Source organism: Euwallacea similis, chromosome 5 (genome assembly GCF_039881205.1).
Source record: "Euwallacea similis isolate ESF13 chromosome 5, ESF131.1, whole genome shotgun sequence".
Lineage (NCBI taxonomy): Eukaryota > Metazoa > Arthropoda > Insecta > Coleoptera > Curculionidae > Euwallacea > Euwallacea similis.
The window spans coordinates 5,907,891-5,920,154 of record NC_089613.1 but is presented as its reverse complement, the minus strand read 5'-3'; the positions used below and the strand labels follow the sequence as shown (position 1 = coordinate 5,920,154).

General features: G+C 33.7%; 2 protein-coding genes across 2 annotated transcripts; one reads left to right on the top strand and one right to left on the bottom strand.

Annotated features, from left to right (window-relative positions):
* The first annotated feature begins 242 nt into the window (after nt 1-242).
* LOC136409152 (zinc finger protein 625-like) lies at nt 243-2,845 on the top strand. Its single transcript, XM_066390480.1, has 7 exons — nt 243-261; nt 485-663; nt 933-1,346; nt 1,536-1,641; nt 1,795-1,997; nt 2,433-2,655; nt 2,705-2,845. Exons 2-7 carry the CDS (start codon nt 502-504, stop codon nt 2,809-2,811), a joined length of 1,215 nt encoding a protein of 404 aa, XP_066246577.1. The 5' UTR covers nt 243-261; nt 485-501; the 3' UTR covers nt 2,812-2,845.
* A 1,295-nt stretch (nt 2,846-4,140) lies between these two features.
* On the bottom strand, nt 4,141-12,112 carry LOC136408838 (ubiquitin domain-containing protein 1). The gene is made up of 6 exons (XM_066390021.1): nt 11,902-12,112; nt 10,846-11,002; nt 10,541-10,660; nt 10,163-10,364; nt 8,556-8,754; nt 4,141-8,397 (listed from the first exon to the last, which is right to left on the bottom strand). The coding sequence occupies exons 1-5, from the start codon at nt 11,981-11,983 to the stop codon at nt 8,584-8,586; spliced, it is 732 nt and encodes a 243-aa protein (XP_066246118.1). The 5' UTR covers nt 11,984-12,112; the 3' UTR covers nt 4,141-8,397; nt 8,556-8,583.
* Nucleotides 12,113-12,264: the final 152 nt, after the last annotated feature.

Here is a 12,264-nt window from a genome sequence, read left to right as displayed (position 1 = left end):
ATTATACGGTAATTTAACAACTGAAGGCCCTGTTTTTTAGACTCCAGGTAACTTTATGAACAAGGAAAATTATAAATTATCCTCAATCTTAAGAAAAAATTCTCAGTCCCAATTCATTTGAAGTCAGCAGCGAAGTATTCTTTTCCTGTCCAAAACTAATACTAATCTGCTAGCAAATAATGCAGCCTTTTAGTAAGGCACTTCTGGAAGAAGACATATAACACTTTTTTTCTAGCAATAAACTAAAATTGTTAGCTGAAGGTTAGTTTGGAGTTTTACGAGCAGTAAATAAACATAAATGGTCAAACATTTTCAAATGCTGCAAACAATTCCTCGTGAAATTTTAATACTTTTTTTGACCTACGAGTGCCACTTGGCTTTACCGCTTTCCCTAATAATTAATAGTGCCAAATAATGGGCTAAACAGCAGACTTAAGTTCTTAAAGAAACACTTCTTTTTTTACACATTTTAAGTGGTTTTTAGGTTTTATCTCCTTTAAAATGAGTAAACTGCATAATGAAGAAGATATATTCAAGTTGCTAAGTAAGAAGAGCACCATTTGTAGGTTCTGTTTCGATGAAATATTCAAATTTGAAGAGAGTATCCCTATATTCCAAGCACAATACTCGAATATTTTGAGTCCCTGTAATGTTACATTGAGGGTAAGAAAATTACTTATTGTTGATTTAATCTTGACATAGTTGAAAGAAGTTGCTGGTATTATACAGGATGTTCGTTCAGTGTTCCACCTGAGTTCATGTAAAGTTAAGATCGGTTTACCAGTGGTGGGACTGAAAATTGCCTACTTAAAAAAATCAGTACTAATAAGTCTATAATAATAATAAATGCATTGAATAATTTGATTTCTATGACAAAGCAAGACATTAACATTATATAAAACTTTATCATCTGCTTATGATCTCAATTTTAGGGATGGGACTCATATGGGCTTCAATTACCAACATTAATTTGCCAGTCATGTTATTCAACCCTGCAAAGTACCGCTATATTCCTTAATATGATTGCTCAATCTGAAAGCTTATTAGAAAAATTTGTAAATATAATTCATGAAAATTTGAGTGAAAATAGCAATACAGGCAACAATTTCACTAGTGAGAAGGAAACCACTTGCGAAGAAACAAGAAATGACAATTATGAAAATAGCAATAATGAAGAGAGCGATAATAAGGTGGATAAAGAATTAGAAGTTTCTATAACTCCAGTTCAAACGCGTAAAAAACACCCTAGTAAAGGAAAATTGTTACGTAAACACATTAATAATGTCAAATCCCTTTTTAAATGTTTACAGTGCAACAAGAAGTATAAGTCAAATTATGAAATACAGGTCAGTCAAGTAGATTTATACTAACTTCTGTTCATACCATCCAGATTCATTAGGTACAAAGATGGTATCAACTTAATAATAATGGCAAATATTACTGTCATTATCAATGGAAAATGCCTTAGTAGTTGTCAAATTAAATGTAATTATCATTTTGACGGCATTTTGAGAATTGTTTGTCTTGTCATTTAGATTCATATGAGAAGTCACACTGGTGAGAAACCTTTCAGCTGTCCTGTGTGTGACAAGTCATTTAGTGACCGTAGAAATTTAAGGAGACACGAGAAAATTCATAGTGGTGAGAAATTTTTTAGATTTGAATTAGGGCATGCCTGGAACTGTTAAATTGTGGTTTTTAGCATGTCTAATTAAATCTAAAACATCAACAGTGACAGGCACGTAGGTGTCGCCATTTTCTTCTTCTTTTTTTGAAAAAAATAATTTCCTTTAGGGAACAAGGAGCATCAGTGCCAAGTTTGCCATAAACAATTCTTACATTTATTTAGCTTGAGGATCCATCAGCGAACTCACACTGGCGAAAAGTATTACGTGTGCGAAATCTGTGGAAAATCCTTCAATACGTCCGGGGAGCTGAGAATTCATTCCAGAACTCACAGCAATATCAAGCCTTATTCCTGTAATTTTTGCGAAAAAGTATATAAAACAAAATCACGAATCTTTTGACTTACATGTTATTTCAACATGATAATTTGCCATGGAAAAACAGACGTTTTTTCTTATATAAATAATGATAGAATTTAATAATTGAGTGGGCTTAAAAATTCCGCAAATTTTATTAAGCATTTGTATAAATGTGCAGCTCCAGGTAGTAGAGAATTAGGGGATAACACAAACATAAGAAACCTACATCCCGTGCCTGTAGGAAGGATACTTAAAAAGAATAATATAATCGGCATTGAAAAAGTAACTAGAAAAGGAAAACATCGTGTGGGAATAATTTTTAGCGCCTTAAGTTTGGTGAACTAGCCTCACTCACTTGTTAGATTCTATCAACACTTATAGATGAGAAAACATTGCTTCTCCATAGGCAAATTTTTATAAATTTAAACAAAATATTCATAATTTCAGACTTTCTCAAATAAAACATCCTTAAATGTTCATCTCTGCACTCACACTGGCCAAAAGCGTTATTCATGCGCATTATGTACGAGAAAATGCAGAACTGCGTATGATTTAAAGGTCCATATGCGAAGCCACAATAATGAGAAACCGTGTGTGTGCAAGTATGCAAATTGCACAAAAAGTTACCGGAATAGCAGTCAGCTGAATGTTCATTTAAGGACCCATACAGGTGGTGATAAGCAAACTTTTTTTTATGGTTATTTATGGAGGATTTTCAGGACAAAAAGTACATCAGTGCCCGGTGTGCTCTAACAGATTTGGGGAATCTAACACGCTGAAACGACATTTGAAGACGCACGTCAAGACGGATAAAATTATTCCATAGTTTCAGTTGTAGTGCAAAGAATTTACATATTTTAATATTAGACTTAAAAATAGAGGTTTTAAATAAATAATACTTTTGTTTTCATTTTTCGAGTATATACAGGGTGTTCCAGAATATGTGGGCAATCTATCGGATTTATAGGGAATTCATGAAAATAATATGACAAGTTCCTCTAAGTTTTTCCTACAGAGATACAAACTCGTAAAGGACCTTCCTGAAAATCAATTTTTCTTGAATAAGTTTTAAAGTACCTAGTGTAATGAGATCATTTTTAAATATTGTGGATGTTAGATGAGGTTTCTTAAAATTAAACCATTTAAACAAATTTGTCTTGTTTAGTTTGCCAGGAACGGAGTAGCTTTAACACAAAAATCGCAATTTTTCTATACCCTGTATCGATAAAGACATCAAAATAACTTTTTTTAGATAGCCTCTACCTTAGACTAAAAAAAGGCATTTTTGCTAGTTATCGTAAAAATGAACAGTTTTCGAGAAAGAAAATCATTTGTACCGAATATGGTTTGTATGCTGGCATCAGTTAATAATTTACAGTGCTTTAAATTTTGCAATAACTTTTATTAGAAAATACGAATAACTTATTGAAAATAATTGTTTTTCATTGCGAAGACATAAGAAACAATTTTGGAGCATTATGGAAAGTCCAACAATCTTCGATGCTTAGACCCAAAAAATGCATATGATTAAGAGCTTACATTGAACCAACATACAAAATTATTGAATGAAGATCATTATCGGTAAAAATTGTTTTTTCTCGAAACCAGTTTTTTTTGCGAGAACAAGCAAGAATACCTTTTTTAGCCTAACGTAGAGGGTATTGAAAAAACTATTTTGACGCCTTCATTGATGCAGGCTGTGGAAAAAGTATGAGTTTTGTGTTAGAGGTGGTCCGCTTCTGGCAAACTAAACAAGTCAAATGTGTTTAAATGGTATAGTTTTAAGGAACCCCATGTAACAACCATCATATTAAAAAATTATTTAATTATCTAGGTACTCTAAAACTTAATCAAGAAAAACCGATTTCCAGAGGTGTCTTTTAGGAACTTGCATATCCTTAGAGAGGATCTGTAGAAAAAACTTATAGTAACTTTTCATATTATTTTGATACATTCTCTATGAATCCGAGATTGTCCACATATCCTGAGACATCCTGTATGCTGAGTATGACTTTAGTAGCTCTGTGTGTGTCCGAATATGTCTTTAAAAATTTCGACAATTGACATGCTACATAGGTTGCAAAGGAATCTAGGATTTTGATGGTTTGTCAGGAGTGGTTGAAAATGCCGAAAGATTATTTAAATTTCCCCACTAATTTTTGTAACAAGTCTTTATTTTCAGATATTTAAATCTATATAAATAATAAAAACTAAATTTAACGTACGAGCACAATATTGTCTAAAACTATGTTCACCGCCATTCAATAAAAACTTTACTCTAAAACAATGTATTGACACAGTTTTGTTTGAAAATCACCCGCAAACTCGTGCTAAACTCACAAAATTTAGTCCTAAAGTAGTAATAATAATATGGCTTTTCCAGAGATATCTAACTACTATCATTGCATTGAAGTTGTGCGCATCATCTTTAGATTTTGCGCGTGATAACTCTCATAACGAGTATCCTTTGTAACTTTTGCCTACATCTTCTATGGGTAAAATTGAGGTGATAGCAAACAAACTTATTGAGGATGTTTCAAGGCATCGGTCAAAATTGCTACCAGTTGAAAATTCACAATTATTCATTAATTTTTGTAACAAAAACGCTTTGAAACTATCGTGTCCAGATGTCAAAATAATTACAACAAATAGTAGGAATTGACCAATAGTCCGTCCTTGGATATGAATCTGTCAATGGGACTAATAGGAAAATAAGAAAAACGAAACATCACACGTTTATGGACCACTCTGTATGTTACTTTGAATTGTACGTTTTTGCTAGATCCGCTAGAGTCATAATCAGAAGTAATGTTTCACGCACATATTTTCGAATCACACCAACACTAGTAAAAATAAGAAAATTACTGAGATGTGGACAAAATGAATTGTTCACATTGTACAGGATGTCCGAAGTTCGATTTTTAACATCTCAAAAATTATCCTTGAAAACTTTCTTGTGACTCACGTGAGATTTATTACTACTAGGCGTGATTCAGGACCCAATACGTCACTAGTTCGTGTCAAATCAAGTTGCTGACTCGGGGAAGAATATTCCTATGTTGAAGATGGAATTTCGGCCACCCTGTGCATAAGTGAGTTAGGATTTACAATAGTATACGAGGTATCCCAGTATCGTGGCCCCCTATTATTTATAGGTTTTTTTTGGTTTGTGACATCAAGGGTTGCCGGTGCCAACTTTGTTCTTTTAAGCGAAACACCTTGTATATTTCTACTTCACCAAAGTCACCTCGGGATTTTAAAAATATTTTTGTGTAATATATTTTACCCTAAATGTCTCCCGGATGTCAGTATCTCGGGAAGAACTAAGAATCGGAATATGTCCTGAAATGAAGTATTACTAGAATTTCGGTACGAGAGATACAACAATATTCACGTGGAACGCTATCACACATTTTTGAGCCGCCCCGTATAGCTACTTGATAATCTGATGCGATAAATCTGCCAAGCCTTTCAATATATTTTCATTACAGATAACTAATTACTATTGATGTTCCACAAAATTCGGGACACCCTGAATGGCACCTAATATAACAGCAGTCTTAAAAATAGAAACACTGTATTTAATCACGAATTTTTGGTTCAATATTCCTTTCTCGTGTAATTTAGGCCTACTAATTCAGCTCAAACAGCATACTTTTGGCTTCAAAGATCATGTGGGCTATTGCTACTAAATATTATTGTATAAAACCTACAAGGAAACGTTTTTGTACTAAGTGTGAATGTCAGATACCGCATAGAATCGTTTTATTGCCCCAGAAGAATAATTATAACCTAATAAAATAAATAAATACAGAGTGGTTTAATTGTCATGGGTTACTGTTGTGTAAACAAAAAAATTACCAGTGTAAAATGCAGATTTTTTTATGGAACTAAGTACTGATTTTCTGCTTGTTTTCAAAAAACTTCATACTTTGTTGCCTGTGCCTAGTTAGTTTAATCCACCATATAACTCATACATATTAAAAGACGTTTGGGCTCATGACAATTTGGCCACTCTGTATAGAGATCTAAACCTAAAATATATCATTTAACACTTACGCTAAGAAAATACTACAGTCACCCAGCTCAATATTGTACGATTAACTTAGATCTTTTAAACTATAACTTTTTAGCTTATTACATTCCTAGTGATGACAAAACCTGGACGGAGCAATTTTTATAACTTTTTAAAATTTTTTTGTACTGTACAAAAAGGGTTTTACTTTCTTACACTTTATTTATCAAGGTATGTATCGATGTAATCTAAATTTAAACAATAAAATCAATGACGATTACAAAATTCAGAAATATCGGATTTTTCGAGAAAAGCGGCTTCAATGAGATGAAATATCATAATTATTAGAATGTAAAATGAAAACGATGTATATACAGTGAGGGCCAAAAGTCCTACATAAATTTATTTAAAATTCAGGGGTTGATTTTTTGGAAAAACTCTCGGACCAGTCGATGTTTATATTTTAATGAGGTTTTTTATGGTAAATCCATGTATACAGGGTAGCCCAAAAATCAGGTACGATCACCAACTTTGTTTTTTCAAATAGAAACACCTATTCTTTATTTCACATTTGAATTCTACGTAAAATTCTACGTTTCATATAACATGTCTTATACCTATTACTTATGGAGGTATTTGGTAAGGCCGTATCAGGTATACAACTAAGAAAGGTGCCCTTGATTTCTATAACATATCATTAATTAAGACGATGATTTATTTGGTAGGTTTGCCTATTTATTTCCATAGAACAGTAGAAATCATTTTTTTAGTTTAGGAAATCAGAAAATATTTCATTATGTTAAAATATTCTTAGCGCAACTGGAAGTTGGACCCCATGTAGTACAGGCGGTGGAAAGAACAGGGAAAAATGTAATAATGTAAAATAAGAGAGGATTTTCAAGTAAATAAAGACTTTTTCTGTATAGAATGGTGAAGTAAACTATATTCCAAAAAGCACTAATATGAAGCGAAACTATGGCAAAAAAAGTTCAAAATGATATTTCAGCCGGTTTAAAACCGAGCATTGCTCAGAGTAGTTTCGGGACACAAAACTATATTACATACACCAGTACTGATTATCTTGAAGAAACCACTTACAGAATTGGTGACAAACTTTATCGCCTGTCCACTAGAACAAATATGTATACCGATATAAAGGACGAACAAGAGACAGTTAGGAAATAAAAAGGACACTGAGACGAAAACAGTTATAGGACAAATGACGAAATAGACCAGCTGCCTACAGCGAAGAACATTCTGACAAACTCTGAGCGGCCACGGTTTTTTAAAAGCCTATACCAATAGACTACAAAAAATTACATTTGCAAATACTGTATTCAGTTAGATGCTCCAGTGCATACTATTTTTAACCGACTAAAGGAGGACCGTCATTTGGATGACATATTGAGACCAGATAATCTAGTTGATAAACTGACCAAAGTGAATAATCGTGAAAAACCATACATTCATGATTAGAAAAAATGTCACAAAAAGAACGAAACATTTGCTGCAAAATTCAGACATATTTGAACAGAGAAAACGGAATTTATCCTTTCACATGAGTCTATGCTTACCCTTGTCGCGGCAAGGGTGGGATCCAGGATGAAGGCCCCAAGTATTTTAGTGGATAAGCGCTTTGGGAAGGAAACTCTTCAACGTAGCTGACCCCACAAGGCCTGATGCAGCTGGAAAAGAGTGCCTGGGGTGAATTTCATATTACCCGATCGCCAGATGGACAAGCAGGTATCGAATTTTAACCATCCTGTAAACGTAAAAGTATGTTTTTGTCTTTCTTAATGTAAGGAATTGAGCCCAAAAACGAACGGGAAATGGTGAATGCTCCGTCCAGTTCGTGTGGAAACTGAAAAACCAAAGAATAGTAAAATAATAAAAGACACTTTAAAGTTGGCAATTTTTGCTAGCATGTAAAATTGCTGAAATTTTGATTCTACCTATGTACGTTGTTCTTGGTTCTTGATGGTCCATGGTTAACATACACTAGGCTTTATTTAGTTTTTCTATCTTCGGATTATAGTTTTTCAAAATCAACCGTTTCAAGGCATCTATATATGTTTATTTATATCAGAGGAATTTGAAGGATTTTGTCCCTGATAAAATTGTCAAAAATACCAACTGCAAAGTGATCTTTTTCAATCAACCGAATAATAATTTACGAGCAATTCCAATAATAATCATAAATATACAATGTCCCTTTTAATCTCACAAAGAAACGGAAATATACACATCAACTGTAAATATTCCAATCAATCTCATATCTGTTACAGCTAAGTTTTGATATGGTCCTATTCAGGGACTCGTCACGAAAGTGTCACAACCTCCAGTTTATTTGGTCAGTCCCAGGTAGTATCGTGTTTTGATTTAATTTAAAAAATCTAACTGTAAACGAATGAAAAGGCGAGATTTAGGACCAAATCGTTGATGTGTTGTTAACTTTAACTGCAAACTAATTTCCAATGAAGTGTGAAAACTAGCATGATGTTAAAATTAATAATTTGACCCTTAAGGGCATGTTAATGTGGGGTATCAGAACTTACCCTACACTATCTACACTTCAGCAGTCAATCATAAGGCCTTTTTACTGGAAAGGGGCGACAAGCCCGGATTTTCCGTGTTGACGATCACCTGGACGACGTATCCAGGCGGAATTTTGGCTTCCTCGACGTGCAATTTGTCACCAAGGAGCTTGCCGCCGAAGAACCATCGCTGTCGCGACGATTCTATTCCTTCTTGACTCTACAGTTTATTAAAACACATAGTAGTGCTTTGTCAATGATTTTTTTTTTAATTTGACCATAATGCTAATTTAAGTATTTTGGTATCTACTCTAGTAGACCATGACTATGGTCAGTTAGGTTAGGTAGCAAATAATTGGACAATAAAAGCGAGTAAACATTTGACGGTAAATATAACATAAAATTCCACTTGAGGTCAAGATTTGTTAATAGTTCTTGTTTACACTTCACATTTCCATAATCAATTTCCCTATTCAGTCAACAGTAGCTGCATCTCCCAATGATTTGTTGTGACGTTAATATTACATTTTGAACCTGTCAGATATTAAGAACACGTCAAATTTAGCGCATGCATAGACAAATTGAAAAATTACAGTGTCATTTTAACCCAGAGGAAACAATCGCATTAGAGGATATAATGTGTTTAATAAGACTCTAGCTGTCAAATTGTGGTCTATATTGCCAGATTTTAATACTGATATCAAGTTTTTTTCCACAAGACAAAAACAAATTTCCAAGCGCGGCCGCCCATTATCAATCCAATTGTGTAGGGGGCAAGAACGTAAATAATCAGTAAGCTGTTTGCGTTTAACATTAAATATTGAAAAGTCCGTCGTCACGAGCTTCCTACAGGACTCAACACACGACACACCGCGATCAATAATTTGAAATGTCCCATGTCTACTGACCTTTAAAACGATATTAATAACACGGATTTATATTGTCCGTTCTCTTCTAGGGAAATCTTGAAAAAAATAGCTTGCGTCTGTTTTATTGATGATTTACTGTAAAAATTAATTATGCTTATTTACTCCGAATTCCATGTATTTTTGGAAGTTTGGAGATGCTTTTGATGGTTTTTAAAACATTCTAAGACACGCTAAGAGATATTTTCGAACTTCCAAGAGAATTTCCCCATTTTTAAAGGAGTTTTTCCCTTCAACAAGAGTTATAATTCCCCAGAAAATTTTCATTTTGTCTGCAATCGCGAAAACTATTGAAAACTGAAATCGGATCAATCATTTGTGTACTACAAATTGTTTCCTTTTTTTGTGGTATTTCAAAAATCCGTTTATCAAGATTGATTCCTAAAATTCTTAACCGCTTTTATTGTAATTTAATTATTATATGGAATTTAGTAGAATTTAATTAGAACCCGTAAGAGGCATCATAAATTCATATTATATAACACAACAACAATGATAATGATTATTTTAAAATCGTCATAGTATACTCGTTCAATAATCAATAAGTTGGAACTAATTAAAATTCAATACCGATCTTATCTGCGTCGAACCGAACGCCTATCTTTAATTACAGTCATAAAGAATACATTTCTAATACCTGCTGCAAGCTAGGCATAACCATCAGATATGCTATATGTATGCATTTTATATAAAGTCGCTCACCTGCAACTTCTTTTTACACATGCTAATGCTGTCCTTCGAGTAAACAGCCAGCTTCACATCGCTGCAATTATGGCTGAGACGCAGCTTCAAAATGGTTTCCGTACCGGCTTCAACCGGCTCCGATTCAATAGCGGGAGAATCCCGTCCATCTTCTTTTACTATGTTGATCGGGTATGAGAGACAATAAATCGGAACTTGGTATCTATTACGATGTGAAAATGAGCTTATTTTAGATTTGCGATAATCGACAGCTTTTTGAGATAGTTTAGAAATATTCAAATGTCCATCAATCAAACTCAAGTGAATTAAGTGACGGTACTTTACCCAAATTTAATCTAATTTATATATGAAAAAGGTGAATAAAGTTTGCGTTATTACCTATGCCCCAACTGATCATAACAGTCTGTTATATACCCGTTAGGCACAAACACCCCGGCGCCATCTAGGATGGCTTGCGCCATCTCGTAGTCACGTTGCTCGGCAGCCAAAGCTGCAGCTCTACAATCAAATCACTAATTATCTGTTAACTTGAACATCAAACTACTTTGATAGAAACCAAGAATCTGACCTATACAGAGACTACTTAATGTTTCTATAGAAATTAAGATACATTTAAAGTTAATAGTATTTTAATATTCAAGCTTCTGGTTAACAATTAAGAATTAATTAAAAATCTCAGATACCTTAAGGCATCCCAAATCTCTTTTTTTCCTTCGAATGCAGGAGCTGTGTCCCAAAATTCGTCCCGTTTGGAGCGGAGTTGTCCCTCGGTGAGAGGTACATCCGATTTCCATCGGATCGTTTCGTGCGCTAACCTGGAGTTTTTATTGTGCTGGCTTCCTATGGCGAAGATAAAAAGAAATTACCAAAAGAATTATGAAACCATCTGAGATTAAAAAAATGCCCTGCTTCCAAAAATTTCTTGGAGTTATATTAAATGCAAGTCTGCATTTAGTCTTCTTGTGTTGACTCAAAGTTACAATGATGTCTTTCATGCTACTCCACCAATGACTGATCGTAATTAGGATTGTAACCTTTGACAATAAACATCAGAAATGAAACAGGTACATTTAAGGACTTTCATAAAGTGAATCTTCAGTCACAAAAATTATTGAATTTTGCATGTGTTTAAGTTAAATTTAAAAATGTTTACTGTAAGTAGGGCAAAGGATAATAAGGATAATATTTACCATACCCTTATACAAAAAATAACACTTCAAAATACAATACAAATTTAATTGCTATTTAGTTATGTTAGCCGAAAAAAAGTGAAAAAAAATTAATAAAAAGCATTTCCTTAAGAAAAAATGTACATAGTATCTAACCTTCATAGGTATGTAATGTTATGCCCCCTACTTCATTTCTTTTTCAAAGGTTTCAGTAAAGGAAAATTGATCTAAAAACATTTTTTATACTGATTGAGGGTGATCAGAATTGTGTGCAAGAGCATTGTGATGTTTATAACAGCTTTCTGAAAATAAATTCCAACACTTGTTTCTATATCAAGCCTTATTATATGAAGATTTAAACCTTTAGTGTCCTGTGGAATGCAAACACTTCTTCATGCATAATCAAATTACCTAAGTTACAGTAACTCAAGTATGGTTATCAAGATTAACATCTAGATTTCAATGATTAAAATATAAGCATTACTGTGACCTGAAGACGCTCACAGTCTAATCGTGGCTCTTTGCAAATAAACAAGAATTGCGTAGAGACTGTGATGGAACTGCACTAACCTGATACGGGCCTGGTAACTAGGCCGCTACTATTTCCCACAGCCCCACTGTGACTTCGGGATATACCTATGCAACCGCCCATGGTTTCTGGGTGGACGTTGGGCACATTTCCTGCAATATCAACTGGAAAATGCCGAAAAGATCCATCGTTGACCCATCGCTTACGAAAACATTTATAATCTTGAAAAACAAATAAAACAAAATGGAAATGACATATTAAGTGACAGGGGTCATGACATATCTCACGTACTCTTGAGCCATGAAGCAGTCACGGCAGCACTGTATATGCCGAATGTTGGGCAACTTAAAAAACGCCAAAATAATAAATATTTATTTTTTTAATATTAAATTGATACTAGCAGC

Bases quoted from the DNA above. Each gene is read 5' to 3' on its own strand.
- LOC136409152 (XM_066390480.1), top strand. From the start codon at position 502: ATGAGTAAACTGCATAATGAAGAAGATATATTCAAGTTGCTAAGTAAG. The intron at 1,347-1,535 runs GTCAGTCAAGTA...CTTGTCATTTAG, and splicing joins AGTCAAATTATGAAATACAG to ATTCATATGAGAAGTCACAC. The intron at 2,656-2,704 runs GTGGTGATAAGC...GAGGATTTTCAG, and splicing joins TCATTTAAGGACCCATACAG to GACAAAAAGTACATCAGTGC.
- LOC136408838 (XM_066390021.1), bottom strand. From the start codon at position 11,983: ATGGGCGGTTGCATAGGTATATCCCGAAGTCACAGTGGGGCTGTGGGA. The intron at 11,003-11,901 runs GTTAGTGCAGTT...TCTTCGCCATAG, and splicing joins AGTTACCAGGCCCGTATCAG to GAAGCCAGCACAATAAAAAC. The intron at 10,661-10,845 runs GTATCTGAGATT...ATTTGATTGTAG, and splicing joins GAGATTTGGGATGCCTTAAG to AGCTGCAGCTTTGGCTGCCG.